The sequence below is a fragment of the Ricinus communis genome, chromosome 2 (assembly GCF_019578655.1).
Source record: "Ricinus communis isolate WT05 ecotype wild-type chromosome 2, ASM1957865v1, whole genome shotgun sequence".
Lineage (NCBI taxonomy): Eukaryota > Viridiplantae > Streptophyta > Magnoliopsida > Malpighiales > Euphorbiaceae > Ricinus > Ricinus communis.
This window is the reverse complement of record NC_063257.1, coordinates 579,767-595,209: the sequence shown is the minus strand read 5'-3', so window position 1 is coordinate 595,209 and position 15,443 is coordinate 579,767. Positions and strand designations below refer to the sequence as shown.

The following is a 15,443-nucleotide window of genomic DNA, read 5'->3' as shown; positions in this document are numbered from 1 at the left end:
GATTTTTGCCGCCTCAAGTGGGTAGTCATTATTAGTCAAGCTTTGGCTCCCGATGCCAAATGGTAACTGGATCCGTCCAAAGGGAAACTGATCCTCAATTGCAATCAAAGTGGTTTTGTATTCGTATATGGGCGAGATAGTGCTTTTACCTTTTAAAATGGCTCATTAATGCATCAATGGAGTCAACTTAATCTTATACATGGCGTTTATCGATTACAATACCATGTTCCAACAATTTACACTTTGCAGAATACAATCTTCAATACACACTTAAAATTACAAAGAGTAAAAGAACCGGGTATATCTACAGTTTGCTAGTTTTGTGTTTTGAAAGGCTGCCCGTGGCACTGGCTTTCTTCCTTAGAACATATTTTTGCACCTTTCCAGTTGAAGTTTTCGGCAAATCTTCAAAGAGAACAGTTCGAGGTGCCATGTAATGGGGCAAGTGATCCCGACAATACTTGATAAGTTCCTGTGCACTGGCATTACATCCATCCTTCAACTTCACAAACGCACAAGGTGTTTCGCCCCAGTGATCATCAGGACTTCCAACAACAGCTGCTTCAAGAACAGCTGGATGACTAAACAGTACAGATTCCACCTCAATTGTGCTAATATTTTCTCCCCCAGAAATTATAATGTCCTTCGATCGGTCCTTTAGCTCTATGTAACCATCAGGGTGTTTCACCCCCAAGTCCCCACTCCTAAACCACCCACCTTTAAATGCCTCTTCTGTAGCTCTCAAGTTCTTCAAATATCCATTCATCACAGTGTTGCCTCTGAACATAACTTCACCAATGGTTTTTGCATCCGGTGGCACACTCTTCATGGTAACTGGATCTTTTATATCAACTTCCTCTATCCCAAGATGTTGCAACCCCTGACGGGCTTTGATCTTGGCCTGCACATCACGAGGGAGGGAAGTCCATTCAGGTTTCCATGTGCAAACTGTCCCAGGACCGTAAGTTTCTGTCAAACCATAGGAGTGCGTCACATTGAATCCAAGTTCTTCCATTGCAAAAAGTACCCGAGGGGGTGGTGGTGCGGCACCTGTCATCACTGCTACCTTTCCTGGAAGAGGCTTCTGGTCACTAGCTGGTGCATTTATTATCATGTTCAAAACTGTTGGTGCACCACCCATGTGTGTCACCTTGTACCGAGCAATATTTTCAAATATTCCTTTTGGAGACACACTCCGTAGACAGACATGCGTGCCTCCTTGAGCAGCAACACCCCAGGTGAGGCACCACCCATTACAGTGAAACATAGGAACACACCATAAATATATAGGCATAGAGACCATATCATTTAGAAGAACAGCTGCAAGGGAATTTAAATAGGCACCTCTATGACTATAAATCACCCCTTTTGGACTCGATGTGGTTCCCGAGGTATAATTTAGTGATATAGGGTCGCATTCATCGTTTGGTCGTCTTACCTCAAAGTCCAGTTTTCCCATTGCTAGAAGACTTTCAAATTCCAAGTGTCCAGAAGAGGATATGGGAGTTGGCTGACCACACTCCTGAACTAAGACAAACATGGGCAGCTTGGTTCCCAACTTGGATAGAATTTCAAGTGCTCCCTGAGCAATTTGGAGAAATTGGTGGTCCACAAAAATGACTTTGGCCTCTGAATGTCTCAATAACACAGACACCATTGCTGAATCATGCCGTACATTAAGTGTACAAAGAACTGCCCCAGCCATTGGCACACCAAAATGTAGCTCATACAATGCCGGAATATTTGGGGCTAATGCAGCTACCTGCTTAATTTTGCAAAGGTTAATCTCGCTGATGAAGATTAAGAATATGAAAAATAGACTATCAGTTCCATCAGAATGTGATAAATACCAAATGAAGTAGAAGAGTTAAGGGTTCAGACCCTAGGAAAGAAAATTCTCACCTACCAGCGAGAGATAAAGCACTTTCAAGCCCACAGATTGACAGAATACAGGAGATTGACTAACAAGCATATGCGCTAGTTTTACCCAAAACAAATTTTTTTCATCTACTAGTCATATAGCACATGATACGCCAGTTGCTCAACAAGCTGACTACAGCTCGATTAGCAACTGCTGGGCAATCAAACTTTTCTTATTAATTTACCAAGGTCCATGTGTTTTCCACAATTTAATCACAAAATGAATAGAATTGAGTCCCATTATATTCTGCTGGATCTTGATGTTATTGAAGAAACAAATAATCATGGATAAAATTGAAAAAGAATTTCCTTTGCAGGCAAACTTATTCATGCTAATGAAGGGTTTCTGTTTAAAAAGGGTCCCAATGATTCCCTGAATTCAAGTAGTATGCAACTTCAATAGTAGCAGCCCAAGATAGTAAAGTTCCAAGCCCGAGCGCAGTGACACAATTTACATATGGTCTACAAAGACAGAAAGCGGCACATTTGATCCAAAATGTTGGAGGCTTTTTGTTTCTTTCCATTTCGAGGAGGTAAATTGAAAAGTAGCTATAAAACAAACAGTTTTGCGTCGAGCAAATTGCCCAAGCATCTTTACTTGTACAGTTTCGACGATATTCAGCTAAACAAAAAGTTGCGACCATCACAAGCCGTCAAAAAAGTCTATTCTTGATCAAATATATGCAGATTTCACAAAACCAAAACAACAGAAAAATCAACAAAGACAAAGGAATCAATCAGGGCACTGATTCCTCCAGTAGAAGAGAAAAATTCAAAACTAGAAGAAAAATAGTGAAAAAACTATGCGAGAGTTAATCAGTTACCACTTACCACGTCCCCACGGTTAATTCCAAGGTGAACAAGAGCAGAAGCGAGCTTGATGCACCTCTGGTGCGTTTCTCTCCAAGTGTACTTAACATCACCATAGACTATGGAGATACTGTCTCTGTAAGCAATCGCAGAACGCTCGAGAAAGCTGATTGGAGAAAGAGGAACGTAGTTAGCAGAACACTTGATCATACCCTCCATCTCCGTTACCTTATCAATTGACCTTTTTCTTTCTGTTTCTGGAGTGTTTGAATCACAGGATCGCATTAACTGAATTACTATGACAACCAAAAATAAAGGGCAATTATGCGCTGCACCCCGCCACATCGTGCATTGTGGTCCTACAACCACTTTGCACGTGTGAGCTTTTATTAAAAAGAAATTGTTTCGCATCCTTGTTTGCACTTTGCACCTGTCTCCCTCTCTTTTTGTTTTTTCTTTTTTTCTTCAGTTTTTCGATTTTTTACTTGAGATTTTTTATATTAATCTTGTTAGATACTAAATTGCTGTTATTATTTTTTAAATAGTATAATAAATTATTTAAGATTTATTCTTTTATATTAAAAAAAACATCCATAATAAAATAGAGGATAAAAAATTAATAATAAAATGCAAGATCAATTATTTAATAAACTTTCTATATATGATTTTTCATTAAAAAAAAAAGATAATCATATTTATGAATTAATTTTTTTCAGTATTTATGTCTATGCTCTCTAAATAAAACCAAACTATTATAGATAGAAATTAGATAAAGAGATACAAAAAAAAAACAAACAAAATAAGAATATAAATAGGATTTCATATCCGATAAAAAAAAAATTATAAGTTATTTGTTCTCTTCCATACAACTAAGTCTAAGAATAAAAAATAATTGATTTAAATATAAGAATAGACAAAAGACACAAAAGAAAAAAAGAATGTAAGTGATAAGTCTATGTTTGCTAGCGATCAGTTCACAAAGTTCTCATATGAATTCAAAACTTGATTTCTTAAAATATCACTAATCTAATCTAAAATACATGTAGTTTTTATAGTGCGCTGTAGTAATTATTTTAATTATAAATAATAATATAAATTGAATTTATAGATAAAAATTTTAATATTTTATAATTATTTATAATATTTTTATAAACAATAAATTAAATATTTCTAATGTGTTTCATAATTTTTTTATACGAACTTAAATTCTATATGTTAAAAATAAATATATTTATCAAATTAAAAAATATATATGTCATAATATAATAACGTATACCAAAAAAAAATTAATGAATCTCAAAATTTAAAATAGATTAATGAGTATTTTATCATCAATTAGTTGTTGGTTTTTCTATTTTACCTAAGGCATAAAGTGAATTGTTGTATTTTATACCCCAAGAAAACCTTGAAAGCTTTTGCACGAGTGATTGAAATTTCTACTCAACAGAGTTTATATGCAAACTCTTTAATAAAGATTCAAATTTCTATAGTTGAATTCTATTTTGAATGTGCAAAAGTTAATTTTCACATTCAAATTTTACTAAAGAATGAGTGGTGAGAATTTAGTTGAAGGAAGACATGTACATAAGGTAGATAATTATGATGCACTCTGTGTTGAGCATGTTAGGAAAACATATTTTTGTACAAACAAAAATGGTGACACTGTCATTTGCAGATAGTTTCACTCTATAATTAAGCCACAATGATATCAAAAGGTAAGAGATGAATGAACAAATTATAAGAAGATGGAGGAATGAAGTTGGCCACGCTTCCAAATAAACACTGCTTTCTATATATCCCTCAACAACAAAGCCAACGCATTTCACTGAAAGCTTCCCAATGCACTGACGACCTTACACTCCCATTTTAAGTCTCTTTTTACATTTACTCAAGAGTGACACTTCTAGATCTGGTTCATGGACAAGCAACACTTTCAATTTTGTCTTCAGGATATAAAAGATGGGTTCGCCTTTGAACAATGACAAATCAACACTGTTTTTAAAGTCAATCCCCCTCTTTTCTTTTCTTTATTCTGATATGCAATGTCAGGTCCCATTTTGCCACTCATGGGTCACTCCCATTTTAGCTTAAATTAGGCCTAGACGACTGCTATACTTGCATGGAATTGAGAAAATTGATGTGTACATATGAAATCTCTTGTAAACCACGAAACAGAGGTTATCAGTTTGTTTGTTTTTTCTTTCCCTTTTACACTTTGGTAGTAAAATGAATGACATGTATTCTTACTCTTTTAAGCTACCTCATTTGTAGTATTTCATTACTTATTGGCCAAATTTAAATTAGATTATCCTTTACCTATGTATATTTTTCTTTAAAAAACACAATATAACAAAGGAAGGACTTAATGATGGTGGAAATTGAGGCAACTATTTAAAATTATAACCATGATATGAATAAAAAATATTTCTGACTTTTAATCTAAATTTTCTTACAATGTGATAATAAGATGAGATTATTTAAAAGTGAGAGTTCAAATTATAACCCCATTAACATGACAATGTAAGACATGTAAATTAAATCTAAAAATAATTATTGAGATAATTTTCTTTTTTATTTAATTAAGTAAATCCACAGATAATGCACATCCTGATGATAAACAGAAGTGCTATACATAAACACAAAAACCCTAAGCAATGCAAACCATAAAGACAGACAACTGATGATTGATAGGCCATTTGTTTAACAACCAAATGCCATACTTTATTTTATGCATTTGTCTAATTAAGGAGGGTCTGGTAGTGTATTCCTAATCATGACCCCTAAGCATATATTATTCTTGCTTTTCTGTAACTTTTATGTGAAAACCATTGCCAAATCCTAGAGCTGGAGATCGGACCATGTCTCCTCCCTTGATTTTCACCCACCTAATAATCAAGATCAGTTTCCAAACAGTATTAGTTAGTTTTTAGCTGTTTTTATAGGGTAATTATAAATGCGTATATTATATATATATATATATATATATATATATATATATATATATATAACTAAGTACCTGTATTTAGTGACGAAGACATGAAAAAATACAGCCATTAAAACCCTGCTGAACTCTGCTCCCGCACAAGATCTTGAGCCTCCTCCAAAAGCTATGAAGTTCTTTGCCATTGCAACAGAACCCATGTTCTTAATCCCACCAGAAGACAGAAAGAAAAAAAAAAAACATTTATAAGTTTAGTAAAATATAGAAACAATTATCATATATCTATATATCGTGGTTGTTGATTAAATTAATTATTCAAAATTAAATATATAAATATAAATGTCTATGGACTTACTTCCCATCTTGACGGATCAAAGGCAAGAGGATCTTTATAGGTATTAGGATTCAGTTGAACAGCTGCCGGGACGACCATTATAGTCCAACCTTTTGGGATTGTATAACCTATGAATGAGGTGACATAAATTAATTAAATTTCAATCTCAAATTTCAAGCATCGACTAATTTTTTGATCGATTAATTACGTGATATATACATCAGGTTATAATTAATATATCTGTACCGTCAACTTCAATGTCTGTTATTGCCCTTCTCAAAATTCCTGGTGCAACACTCGCCAACCGGAGCGATTCGTTGACAACCTAAAGCAAACAAATCGATATGATCGTAAGCAACAAATTGGTTTATTATTTCTATATTAAATTACTTCAAGACAGCTAAAAACAAATATAGTTGTCAATGTTAAAGACTCACCTGATGAGTATAGGTCATGGATTTGTATTCTTTCCATGAAAGTCCTGAATCTGCATTTTCTCTGTTCTTCAGGATTGCCTCATTCTCCTCCTGAAGAACATATAATTAAATAAAACACTTAAGTTTTCGTTGAAGGCAAGAAGTTAATGTGTTTTGAGTCAGTCCGGGATCAGAATCCGATTAACAAAAAGAAATAAATAAATAAATAAATAACAGAAAAAATGACTTGTGCAGTTGAGTTACCGTCAATCTGTCCACTACAGAAGGGTTGTCTGTGAGAAACTTAATGGCTAAAGCAAGAGTAGAGGATATAGTTTCAAAGCTGGCAAGGTTTAGCCCAAACATTACGTATATGGCAAACTCTTCAGTCCAAAAACTGTCGGTTTTCATGTCTTCCACGATTTGATCAAGAAAGTCTCCTTTATTAATCTCTGGATTACTACGTCTCTCTTCAAACAACTTAGTTATTACTTTTATTGCCCTCTTCTGATTCTGCTTAATCAATATATAATTTATGGATTAATTAATACATAATATTTTGTATAGACATACATGCATGAATTATTCTAGAGAAAAAAAAAAGGTTATAAGAAAAAGATGATGATTACCTTTAAACATCTATGAAAAGCTGTACCGGGAATATTTAAGGGGATTGACATAAGTCCTTGCAAGAAGTTGCTTAAGCTTTCACCTATGTTTTCCTTTGTTTTTTCTGGGTCATAGCTAAATAATACTTTTGCAGTAAAATCAAATATCATCTGTAAAAAATAAAAAAGACATGGGTGTTAATATTATATAATAATAATAATAATAGTGATAGTAATAATAGATCACAAATTTTGCATGCAAATGAAAGTTTTTGATAGATTTACAGCTGAACTGGCACTTTTGGCTTCGATGCTTGGCTGCTTAGACCAAATCTGCAATCTTTGTCTTATACCAGTCTCTAGCTGAGGCAGCAACTTCTCCTTGAGGGGCTCAGGGCCGAAATGACCCAAAACTAAGTTTCTTAGGTATTTATGTATGGAGCCATGTTTTGAAATAACTTGTGTAACATCATGGTGAAGAAGCTTAGAAAATGAGTCCATATACCATCTTTCCACCAGTTTCCCTTCTTGCTGAAGAAGGTAATAGTTGAAATCAGGATCCGATGATACAGCAACTGGCCTACCCACCAAATTTGTTCGAAATAATGGACCGTACCTAAAATCATAAGAGAAGAAAAGAAAAAACAATTAAACTTTCAACAATGACAATTACATTTACTAGTAAACAAAAAAAAAAAAAAAAGAAGAACTGAATTGAATTGAATTGACGAGTAAAACAAATATAAAATAAGAAAAAGTAACAGAGAATATGAAGAGTTTTATTTATGTTTTCGCTCACTTTCTCATTCTTTTCTTGATAAAATTCGGAACATCTAGAGATTTGCTTGGAATGAGGAATTCTATGGTCTCTCCAATCAAAGGAAAACCCATGGAGCCAGGAGGTAACTTTCCATTACACTTAGGGTTGCTCCACTTGTAAATCAAATAATGTGTTGCACTTATTACAATGAAGCTTAGAAAGGAGAGCCAGTAAATAGACCACGTCTCCATATTGTGTAAAGAAACCCAGTAACAGAAAAGGTTTTGTTTCTTGTTGGGGTTTTATGGAGAGAAACGATGGCCTTTTTATATGGGCAGTGAAGCTTGAGAAGATACAAGTGATGACAGTTTATCTCGTACCAACTTGGATTACAAAATCTTTGCCTGAACTATCCATGTTCATGTTTTCAAATTTCAATTACGACTTTGAATAAATTATCTATACGATTACCATCATTCGAGAATTTTAGGACATGAATTTGAAACCAGAGCCTTTTCTTCAATTTCTTTGTTATTTTTTAAATTACTGGTCATTCGGTCAACATTGAATACGAAATCAGATTAAATATATGATTTTCTTTTTTGGTCTGTTTTCGTAAGAAACTGAAAGAAAATATATTTAATCTTGTGAAACCAAGAGGGACATACGAAACATTAGCAGAATTGTTATTTTACATTTTCTCTTAGGTCATCTCTGACTGGAGTTTCAGAAAAAGAATTAATATGCGATTGACATTAGAGTTATAGCTGACGTATATACATAAATTTGAGTATTATTAAATTTCAGTTAAAATTTTAGAGAATAACCCACTTATAATTACTCCTATAATTTTAATCTGTGAAATGTTGATATAATTAACCATTGATGGTTTTTACTCGTTAGATCTCAAAGAAATCCCTTTCTTTTATTTTCTCATTATGCATTATAATTTCCAAGTAAGAAAATTGAAACTTAATCTTATGCAATAATATTTATATATAAAGAATGTTTTTGATATTAATTATTCAACTAACTAACGATTAGAAAAGAAGATGGAATATACTTTAAAACGGATGGAAAAAGATAAAGGAAAAGAACAAAAGATTACAGTTGAATTGTAATTTGAATGTGCAAATCATAATTTTTTCACATTCAACTTTTTAATAAAGAATGATTGTTGGTTGAATTGGAGTTTCCGTTTGTTTACCGGGTCCATTCTCATGAGTCCCAATATCAAGTGTGACCAATTAAAAGAGGGATTCCCCCACTTAAAACATTAATTATCGCTCCTCCATATACATAATCTGATTGTCAAAACTTAGGATTAATTAATTAATTCTTTTGTTGATTAGCAAATGTACATATGCAGAGACCTTTTTTTTTTTTTTTTCTAGTTGTAGGTCTTTCTGAATTAACTGAACGCCAAGTGTTCTAGACGACCGTCGTGAAGTATGTATTTGTGCCGGCCTTCAAAGGGAGATCTAAGAAATAATGGTCATACTTCAACCTAAATTTGGTGTCTGCTTTTATTTGAGATTAATATAATATATATGTATATTTGATGTTAAGCATGAATGAAGTTTTGTTCTTGTACGAACTATCATGGTTCTAACATTTGGCAAAGTTGTGCACTCGGCTACAAATTTTTGTAATTAGCTACGATTGATTGCTGGTCAATTCTATGATTCAAACCATTGGTATCGGGTCACCCATTGGCCAAATTGGTATTTTTGTACCATATAAGGTTCCTTCCTACTAATTGCAGATGGTTTCTCACTACTAATTGTAACTTATAATATTTATTTTCTTAATATTTAATTATCTTTTTTCTTTTCTTGTTTCAGTGAACAATAAACTCAGTGATATTTCTTTTCAAAAAAGAAAACTTGGTGATAACTATTTTTTCTTATGAGCTTACTATATTACAGTAACTGGTCTTTTGTTTTTTAAACGATAATAATTTTTATATATTTTAATAATATTTTTTTTATATCTCGATCTGTTTATTATTAAATCTAAATAAAATTTTAAAGTTATTTTTTGGAAAAAGATATTTCATTTGAAATTTATTATATTATATTAGTTCGAATCTTATTTTTCAAATTATATTAAATTTTACTTATTTGTAATCTAATTTTTTTTTCTATTAGTTTGTTCTTATATATATTTACTTTGAAATGAGTAATTAGATTGATAAAAGGAGTTTCCAAAATAACAGTTTCCTGAAAATCCTTTTTAAGAATAAAAATATTTTTTAAGGCAATATTGTTATTTAGAATTACAGCTTCAGTTTTCCCCGCAATTCTGATTTTTGAACTTTTAGGAACCAGCTCATAATTGATACAGTTGAGGTCTGCTCCTGTATCAAATAAAGTTATGGTTTCTATTTGGAAATCACCAGGAAAAATGAGTTTTATTTGGATCAAATATTTTCTTGAGGTAATTTCTTTTAAAACATTAATAAAGTTTTCAGGAACATTTTCAGAAACTTTAAGATTTTAAAATTTTTTTTCTTTTTCAGAATCAGAATCACTATTCTGGGGCAGTATTCCTAGAAGTATGTCAGGTCAATATAGGGGTTTGTCATCCCAATCTATTGATGTTGGAAGGTTTTTCAGTGACACTTTCAAGCTCTGATATTCCTACTGCTAGTAGTTAATCACCAACCTAGGTGTTTCTTTTTCTAACTCACTATTTTTGTTGACATAGAAGGCTGCACACGACCAGAGGGATCTGGATTTAGTAATTAGACTCTTTATGGCTTTCTAGGGTTTTATTCATTTGGATGGGTATGATGATATAGTGATCGTCTATACCCCCTCTTCACCATCACCATCTGCAATAACTCAAAATTTAGAAGCAGAAATCAACATGATTTCAAAAGATTTTACATGAAGATTTATATTCAAAGAAAAACTATTCTAAAAAACTTTAGTTTTTTAAACATTTTTTAAGATGACCATGGCGGCCAATGCCTACAAAACCCAAAGCGGTACCTCTAATAGAGCCATTGCTGAACTCCTTATAGCTGGATTTTCTGGTCAGCTTAAAGAATGGTGGGATTACCATTTCACACAAGCACAACAACTCCAAATCCTAGGTGCCATCCAAACCATCATAGAAGGGGCCCCCATCTTAGATGATCTAGGAAATCCTATTGAGGATGTTGTGTCAACCTTAATATTGACAATTTCCCTACATTTTATAGGAGACCCTTCCCTTCTAAAAGATATAAAGTGAAAAAAATATTAATAAAAAGTAAAATTAGTTATAAATAAACCCCTCGTGTTATTTGAGGGCAAACATTAAAGGTAAAAATATACCTTTCTCCCAAAAAAAACTAAAGTATATATTATGTTATTATGTATATGAGATGAAAACATTTTATAAGATTTTCTTTTATAGAGATATTTAATTGAAAATATATTAGTATTAAATAAATACCTACTTTAACAATTCGCTTATATACAATCTAAATCTAAACATTTATAAGGAAAAAATATTAAAAAAATAAATATTTTAAGAAAAGAAGTAACGCCACCAAACCTTCCTCTTTAGAAATGGAAACAAATTAATCCCATCATTAGAAAACAAAAACAAAAACTGAAACGACATTAGGACCGTCCGATCAAAAAAGTGACCGTTAAGGCGCTTCTCTATCTCATTTCAAACCGTCTCGAAATAAAAACCTACAAAAATAGGAAGAAGCCAAAAGGCAACCAAACGTTTCAAAACACAGAGAATACAAACACAACACAGAGGCGCCTCTCACTCTCATCCTCACTCATCAATTCAAGGAAAAGAATTTTTGAAGTTTGTCTCTTTGAGCTTTTCAATGTCAAAAATGAAGTACGACCGTAAGCCTCCCTTGGCTAAATCTCCAATCCGGGTCCGTCCCGGTCGTGTGCTCCGATCCACCACTACCACTTCTTTGCAATCTCCTCCAGGTGGGTTAATCTTGTTTTCTTTTCCTTATGACTGTTTTCGTTTTTTGGGCTGTAAGCGAAAGTTGCAATCTTTGAATTTATCAGGTTCTTTAATCAAGTCTCAGAAGCTAAATCCTGGTCCAGACATGGAAGAATTGGATCTCCGGCCGGAGTATCGCTCCATATCCTGGGAGTTAAGGGCTCTAGCAAGGATGGTGCAGGACGAATTTGGAAAAGAAAATGCAACAAATGCAGGGGAAAGGAAAAGTTTAAGTGCTAACTCAAGTCCTTTATTTGAGAGAGGAAGGTTTTATGATGTTTACTCTGCGAGGAGAAATGAGAGACTGAAGAGAAAGACTGGGGAGACAGGTGAAGAAGGAGTGAAAACTCCGCACAATCTCGGAGTAAATATTGAATCTTCTAAGAAAAGGGATACTAAAAAGCTTCAAAGTTTGAGAAAATCAGTGTCTGCTGCTTACTCTGTGGAGAGCAGTGAGATCCCTAGGTATTCTTTGAGAAGTTTGAGTAAGGAGAATAAGAAGCCTCCTTTGCCTGTCAATTATGAGAAATCTGTTCTTGCAAATGAAAAGAAAGTTGGGGCTCGAAGGGTTAGGAAAGTCTGAATGTTTTAGAAATCTCTCCTTTTTTATTTTTGGATTTAGGAATAACGGGATTCCTTTCGCATTTTGTGGTTTTGTTATTGACTTTATGGTTTTAAGAAAATACTTGAACTTTGACGATCTCTGGTAAATAGTTTGCATATCTGATGTTTATTTTTCAGTCCGTGAGAGATATGGAGAAGTTCATCAATTGGCTTGTGTGTTGGGAAGTTGTAATCTTTCTCAATCAAACAGTATAAACCATAGTTAATATTTCTTGAAGATTGGTTTCAATTATAATCTAAGTAACAAATTCTGTTCAAATAATCCTTCATGGTCCCCCATTGATATGCAATTGACATAACACTGATTTTGCTTCTTAATTCAGACAAAAAAAACCAACACTCAATATATCTGTAAATCATTAAATAACAAAAGCCAGTCCCGTAGAAAATAATGGAATAACTATCATAGGAAATAGAAAGATGAAGATGACTAAATACACTAATTGATTAGAAAAACTTGCAACTTTATACAAGGTTCAAATGAAAAGGTCAAAGAAGTGTATAACAATGGTTTGTTTTCATTGGCGTTGCCCTCTCATGTTGTGACCAGAAGATATGCAAGGCCTTTCAGATATTCAACAATCTCAGACCCTCCGAGCTTTGAACTTCCAAAAACTCTATCGATAAAAGTAATTGGAACCTGTGACAAGTACAAAGCCAAATACAACCAAAAGACTGAGAATTATTGAACAATGCTACCGAGTAGTCAATAGCAAGAGACTTTGACATGCACCGACAGCATAAATAGTATCTGAAATAGCCAGGGTGCAAAGAACATAAAGGCAGAAGCATAGTTATAATAGGCAGAACACGTGCAGCAACATAGAGCCATACTAACCCCAGAACCTCCCTTAATTTTCATTCTTGAAAACAAGAAAGAACTCCAACCTAAACACCATTTTCTGGACATGTTTACTGGTTATCTGGTCATATTACAACTCAAAATGCAAATGAACCTTTTTGGTTTCATGAAGGATGTCATCCAATGATGATATGACCGGGGGAAGGGGGAAGATGAGGTGCTTGATCATTCAAATTCACCACATATGGCAATTGCATATTTTATCAGTTCCATTTCTTGAGTTCCGTGGAAAACAATGATGAGGCAAGGGCCTTCTCACACTTCAAGATTCAAGAAGTCAAGTTAGCAAAGCAAAGTTGAGATTATAGCACTACCTCCTCAATATGGTAGCCTTTTCTGGAAGCCCGAACAATCATCTCCATTTGAAAGACGTATCCTTTACTCACAACGGAGCTTATGATATCTTCAAGCACTGATTTCTTATAAAGCCTTCAAGAAGGAAAACATCTCAGTTTAAGTCCATCAGGTATGAAATACTAAATTGATGAATACCATAAACTCATTCATATACCGGAAAGACCCTGTCAGATCAGATACACCAGGCCACAGCAGCGTTTGTGCAAGAACATTCGCTCCCCTACTTGTTAGCTTGCGCATAAGGTTCCACCCATGTACACCGCCACCTGTAACATACCGGGTTCCAGTGACTATACTGGCACCAGTCTCCGACTGTTTCCTAGAGCATATCATGGAAAAAGATGCAAGACAATGCAAAGGGATTAAGCATCTAGAGGAGAAACAGCATACAAGCGCATAACGGAAATCTTCTTACTCGATAAAGCTAGGCAAGTACTTTGGCTGCAAAATACAGAATATAAGGATCAGAAAGATGAAACCTGAAAGAGATCAAGCTGAGCTACTAGTGATATAGTTTCCAATACCAACTAAAATGGATATAAGCTGAGAAAAACAAACAAGAAAATTGGAAGCATATACATAAAAAGATCACCAAAGAGCTTCTAAATGCTGAATAATCCATAAGAATATAACAACATATGAACAATACTTACATGGTGAGATAGATCCGCATCCATGATCACAACAAAGTTTCCAGATGCATGCTTTAAACCATGAATGTAAGCAGTTCCTGAGAATAGAAATGCATCAAGGACCAGTCATCCATTATTGTCAAACAAGAACACAAAATTACTTACCTAAACCAAGCTTCTCGGGTCTAGGCCTTAACAACTGCATCATTAAGAAGAGTAAAACAAAGAGGCGGTCAGGAAAGCAAAATAAAACTAAATATGATTGTCCACCAAAAACTTAATTTCGAAACACAAATATCTAAGACGACTAGAACACTTACAACACGATCTTCACCGTAAAGTTGCTGTAACTGCTTAACAACTTCTTGAGTACCATCGGGACTCCCATCATCCACAACAATAATTTCAAAGTCAACATCCCTGAACAGAAGAAACAAAAATACAATGCTTATAAAACTAATTTCCTAAATGACTTGCAAACTAACAGGACGGCAAATAAAAGCTTCCATTTTCATCACTCTAGTAACGAAATTAATCTGAAGCATACCAATCCATAATAAAGACAAGAGTGAAACATAAATTTGATATAATAAAATAAAAATAAAAAAACGGAGCAAAAAATTCAGTAAATAGAGAGTATTAAAGTACCGGAGATGCTTAAAGATGAGGTAAACGATGAGAGCAATGTTGAGGCGCTCGTTGTAAGTTGGGATTATTATACTATACTTGTTTTTCTCCCCCATCTTATTATCTTCTTGATTTTAGGAACCCTACCGACGAGAATCAACCAAATCAATCCTGTTCCGATTCAATGACAATCGATTTGCCTTTTCCTTCAGAATGCTTGATATTTTGCTTGTTCAAGTTTGCCTGGTCCTTGTGTTTGGCGACGAGATCGAGATTTAGAAGTCTTGAGTTTAGGCCACTCTTGATAAAGATACGCTCGCATAGGCTGAAATTGGGCCTTTTTCAGGAAACCTGTGCGTTTGGGCTGAACTTGATCCAAGAGCTAGTTGGACATTATGATTTCAAGTTTGGCAGTCGTGACACTATCACTATATAGCGACGAACTGTCATGCCGCATTTGCAGCGGCATTTCACACTAGACGCAGTTTTAGCGACACAAAGGACCTGATTCAATCAACTTTTAGCAGCGTTATTACTAATAAAAATAAGCAGGGCCAGCGGCACTGAAAGCCTAAAATTGGTGTGA

General features: G+C 34.0%; 4 protein-coding genes across 4 annotated transcripts; 1 reads left to right on the top strand and 3 right to left on the bottom strand.

Moving 5' to 3' along the window:
• Positions 1 to 165: 165 nt before the first annotated feature.
• On the bottom strand, positions 166 to 3,034 carry LOC8273604 (butanoate--CoA ligase AAE1). The gene is made up of 2 exons (XM_002510622.4): positions 2,752 to 3,034; positions 166 to 1,762 (listed from the first exon to the last, which is right to left on the bottom strand). The coding sequence occupies exons 1-2, from the start codon at positions 3,013 to 3,015 to the stop codon at positions 305 to 307; spliced, it is 1,722 nt and encodes a 573-aa protein (XP_002510668.2). The 5' UTR covers positions 3,016 to 3,034; the 3' UTR covers positions 166 to 304.
• Positions 3,035 to 5,283: 2,249 nt separating this feature from the next.
• On the bottom strand, positions 5,284 to 8,130 carry LOC8273605 (cytochrome P450 87A3). Its single transcript, XM_002510623.3, has 9 exons — positions 7,829 to 8,130; positions 7,315 to 7,645; positions 7,051 to 7,200; positions 6,686 to 6,934; positions 6,443 to 6,532; positions 6,252 to 6,330; positions 6,027 to 6,133; positions 5,747 to 5,874; positions 5,284 to 5,615 (listed from the first exon to the last, which is right to left on the bottom strand). The coding sequence occupies exons 1-9, from the start codon at positions 8,038 to 8,040 to the stop codon at positions 5,522 to 5,524; spliced, it is 1,440 nt and encodes a 479-aa protein (XP_002510669.2). The 5' UTR covers positions 8,041 to 8,130; the 3' UTR covers positions 5,284 to 5,521.
• A 2,990-nt stretch (positions 8,131 to 11,120) lies between these two features.
• LOC8273606 lies at positions 11,121 to 12,457 on the top strand. Its single transcript, XM_002510624.4, has 2 exons — positions 11,121 to 11,736; positions 11,821 to 12,457. Exons 1-2 carry the CDS (start codon positions 11,625 to 11,627, stop codon positions 12,336 to 12,338), a joined length of 630 nt encoding a protein of 209 aa, XP_002510670.2. The 5' UTR covers positions 11,121 to 11,624; the 3' UTR covers positions 12,339 to 12,457.
• Positions 12,458 to 12,697: 240 nt separating this feature from the next.
• Positions 12,698 to 15,317, bottom strand: LOC8273607 (dolichol-phosphate mannosyltransferase subunit 1). Its single transcript, XM_002510625.4, has 8 exons — positions 14,879 to 15,317; positions 14,551 to 14,650; positions 14,396 to 14,429; positions 14,252 to 14,328; positions 14,014 to 14,039; positions 13,753 to 13,917; positions 13,556 to 13,670; positions 12,698 to 13,019 (listed from the first exon to the last, which is right to left on the bottom strand). The coding sequence occupies exons 1-8, from the start codon at positions 14,971 to 14,973 to the stop codon at positions 12,915 to 12,917; spliced, it is 717 nt and encodes a 238-aa protein (XP_002510671.2). The 5' UTR covers positions 14,974 to 15,317; the 3' UTR covers positions 12,698 to 12,914.
• Positions 15,318 to 15,443: the final 126 nt, after the last annotated feature.